The 3740-nt window shown below is 30.2% G+C and overlaps 1 protein-coding gene across 1 annotated transcript; it reads right to left on the bottom strand.

The window, feature by feature from the left end:
* LOC148599815 (beta-1,4-mannosylglycolipid beta-1,3-N-acetylglucosaminyltransferase brn-like) lies at positions 1-2806 on the bottom strand. Its single transcript, XM_088557966.1, has one exon. The coding sequence runs from the start codon at positions 1577-1579 to the stop codon at positions 569-571; it is 1011 nt and encodes a 336-aa protein (XP_088414092.1). The 5' UTR covers positions 1580-2806; the 3' UTR covers positions 1-568.
* Positions 2807-3740: the final 934 nt, after the last annotated feature.

Raw genomic sequence — 3740 nt, 5'->3', positions numbered from 1 at the left:
TTGTGTAATTATATCGTTTCAGTCTTACAAGTGTTTTGTAATATTGAAACGTTAAATTTACGAGTAAAAAGTCAAACGTCCACAAAAGATTCTCTTGGAATTATTTAATCGAATCCAGTTACATATTTCTGACAATTAGCCGAACACCTTCATTAAAAAGTATACTAAACTCACACTTAGAACATATATAAAATCTTTGACATTTTATAAAGCTTAACGATATTAGATAGATGCTTCATAAAAAAGAAAAGTGATTGCGTAAGTTATCGTATATTAAGTAAATAAAAATGAATTAATTAATGTTTTTATCGATGACGTATTACAGCGAATTGATAAATATTTGTGAGGAGTATTCAGATGAATCTATCATATTTTGCAACTTACAGAATAATTTCGTATGATCTATAATATAAATGTCATAATGTCATTCATATTACTAAAATATATATCTTTTACAGATGTAAGAGGAATATGTAACTCAGCATTTTGATCGAGAACAGAAACGGAAGGATATAACACATGAAGGAAACAATTTTCACGAAAGAACTTATTTCTATTAAAATACTCTTTAGGCAAATGTATTTTGAATTGTACAACAGCTATATGCCTTCCATGCATCCAACAATTTGCCTTTATCACTAAATCCATGACTTGTCAATACGTGTCCGAGTTCCCTTATTTCCGCAGGATGGAAATGAAATCGGTCTTGATGAAACAAGTCTAAACCAAGTACATTTGCCAGCATACCGACATACACATCATCAATTTGAAAGTGCTTTACATAAGGTGCTACCAGTGTCATTTTCGTAATGACCTCTGAAGTCGTTAACATACTTCCACCAAATAAATATGTCGGGAAGAAAAAATATTTATATTCGCTGTACGACACATACCATTTTGAAGATGGTAATCGCTTTGGTGCACATAACCAGCACATGTTCCCGAACATCCACCATGGATTTGGCATATATTTCAAATTTACTTCTACAAACTGTAAAATATTTCTTAAATTTACAAAGTAATCATCGTCAACAAGCAGCACGTACTTTGTTTGTGGGCAATGTTTGTTAATCCACTTGAATATCATCAAAGTTTTTAAGATGTTATTTTGATACGAATCATTGAATGAGCCTCGGACGATATCTGAATTGATGTTATACTCTGTTTCTAACAGCTTTGAATCGTAATCCGTCCTTCCAACAAAAAAGACTAATTTGATTCGTGGATCTACAATATTTCCCCACGTTTTTCGTATAGCTACGCGCTGGTTATAATTTCCAACGTATGACTTTACGGCTATCAAAATAGTTATATCACGATTTTTAAAAGACTCGCATACACCTTTAGGACTTAGTTTAATTTGTATTGTGGATGGAATCTGGTTGACAACTGCTATATCTAGATTAGCCTTTTTCGTCGATATCAGACTGTGCTTTATCAAATTTAATTCTTCATTTTCGCATTGGAAGGTCAGTCTCTTGAAGCATAGAAAACAAACAACAAAGATGATGCAACAAACCACAGTTTGTTTTAACTTAAACTTCCTTGTGCAGCCTTTCATGAATAATTTGAAGAACATAAGGTATATGTAATACTCCAAGTTGTAGATTTCAAAGGCCTAAAAGTAGCATGTACAAAATCGGGAAGATAATATAAATAAATAAATAAATTTGTGATAATACATTGCATTTTAAATACTACTGAGAACTGTCCTTTTTTAATATGTTTAATTTGAAAATGAATCTATACTACTGATGCAACTTCACACACATTTACAAATGTTGTTCCATTTCACCTTTTTCCTAAATTTATAATCTATCCAAAAAGCTAATGTTCATCTACATTCAAAAGCTATATAAGGAGGGTATTTATCATATTTAACAATTATATTAAATAAAACAATATCAGCTTAAGAAAGTAATTTTCTTAACACAAAAGTTTCAAAAATAGACACTTTTATCAATTTGAATTTTTCCACCAATATTACTTGGATAGAATAACTGCTCTTCACTTCGTGTTTATAAAAGGTCAAATATTAATGACAAGATGGATAATTTGACTAATAAGTGTGTTAAAATGAAAACATTTAACACATTTTATACTTCCAGAAACATTATTGTAAGAAATTAATTTCCTAAATGTAGGGATTGATCAATTGCAAGAAATATATTTACTTGTAAAGAAAGAGGTATTGAATGATTCAAAAAGAATTACATTTGGACTATATTTTTGTGAAGTGTTCAGAAATAGTAGGGACGTAATAGACAGGTGACATAAGTATTTTGATAATGAAAGACAAAAAAAAACCCAAAACCACACGCGATGATACAGGCCTCGTCTCGATGTTAAATAAACTGATATAATACTAAATTAAAAGTGAAAATATTTAGTTGATCTGTATGTTTCAGGTACAATACTTTAAGGTTTAAAGTAGCAAGATAGATACAAGAAAGTTAATGTATTGCAAAAAGGTATTTATGTATTGAAAATGTTAATTTCTCGTACAATATTCAAGTATTGAAAATTCTTTATACTAAAGGCTAATACATAAAATTAAGCTTTCCGGGTAGATTGAAGCACACACTAGAATGGAGTCGACAAAGTAAACTTAATAATTTGTAACAATCTCAATTTCTTTTGTTTGCAGTATGTTACCACAATCCCCACTGTCTTAATTGATTTCCCCTCTGCTATGGAATCTACTTTGCAATGTACCAATTTTAATTCTACACTCTTCATTCTTCGACATGTAAATAAATAATAAAAAAATATGCCAATCATAATAAATTGTAAATTTCGATATGTATTTCAATAATTCACCTATCATCCGAAATATAAAAATCAAATATATAGAAAGATCTAAGTAAAAATAAATAATTGTATACAATAAGTATTCCAATTCAAAAATATCGAAATAGAAACCAAATTCATCACTGAAATTTTCTCTCTTGAGCAACAGGGAGGATAAAGTCTCGTTGTTTTAGATATTTTGACATTAGTAATTCTAACTATTTTGATATATATGATAAATAAAATCTGATCAAATTCGAGATCAGACAGGTCTTACCACTGTGTTGCTAAATACCCTAAAAATTGTCGTTTATTTAATACAATATTTTTTTTGTTCTCATTGTCACTGTAAACTATCTGAAAAAAGACCAAATCTGAAATGAAAGGTTATCTATGACTTCCCTTTTAATATAAATCTGTAAAATGGAACGTGTTCCATTTACAGGGACTCGTTATATTTCCATTATCATAAATTTCAAGCTGTATGTATCAGATAAATTGTCTACTTACCAAACAAATAGTTTGAAAAAAAAACAGCAATAGTATGTTGATACAGATCAACTGTAATTTGAAATGTTATCCTAATCTTTTATTGATACGTGGTAAACATATTAACCAATGGAAATAATCTAAATTCAGAGTTGTTGTGAAACAATTAAATATTAACGACACATGTCACAAGAAATCAATATGATGCAAACGTCTCAGAATGTGACATTCGGAGACGTTTGCCTAATGTGGATTTGTTGTGACATTATCGTTAAATTGATCTTCTATCATACATAATAACACCTATATGAACTGTCCCGTCCTACCACACATCTTGTACTACGTTACAGTCCTAGTTAATCCTACGAAGAGGAATGATCCGGCGAGAAAAAGCTATATTTCCTAAAGCCTAACTGGCCGCTGGGCTTTACGCAGGCGGTGTTGCATCAGATGTCACAGCG

Source organism: Perna viridis, chromosome 13 (genome assembly GCF_037379345.1).
Source record: "Perna viridis isolate PV_CMFRI_1.1 ecotype Kerala chromosome 13, ASM3737934v1, whole genome shotgun sequence".
NCBI classification, from domain to species: domain Eukaryota; kingdom Metazoa; phylum Mollusca; class Bivalvia; order Mytilida; family Mytilidae; genus Perna; species Perna viridis.
The sequence above is the reverse complement of the archived record's forward strand: the minus strand, read 5'-3'. Positions and strand labels throughout refer to the sequence as shown.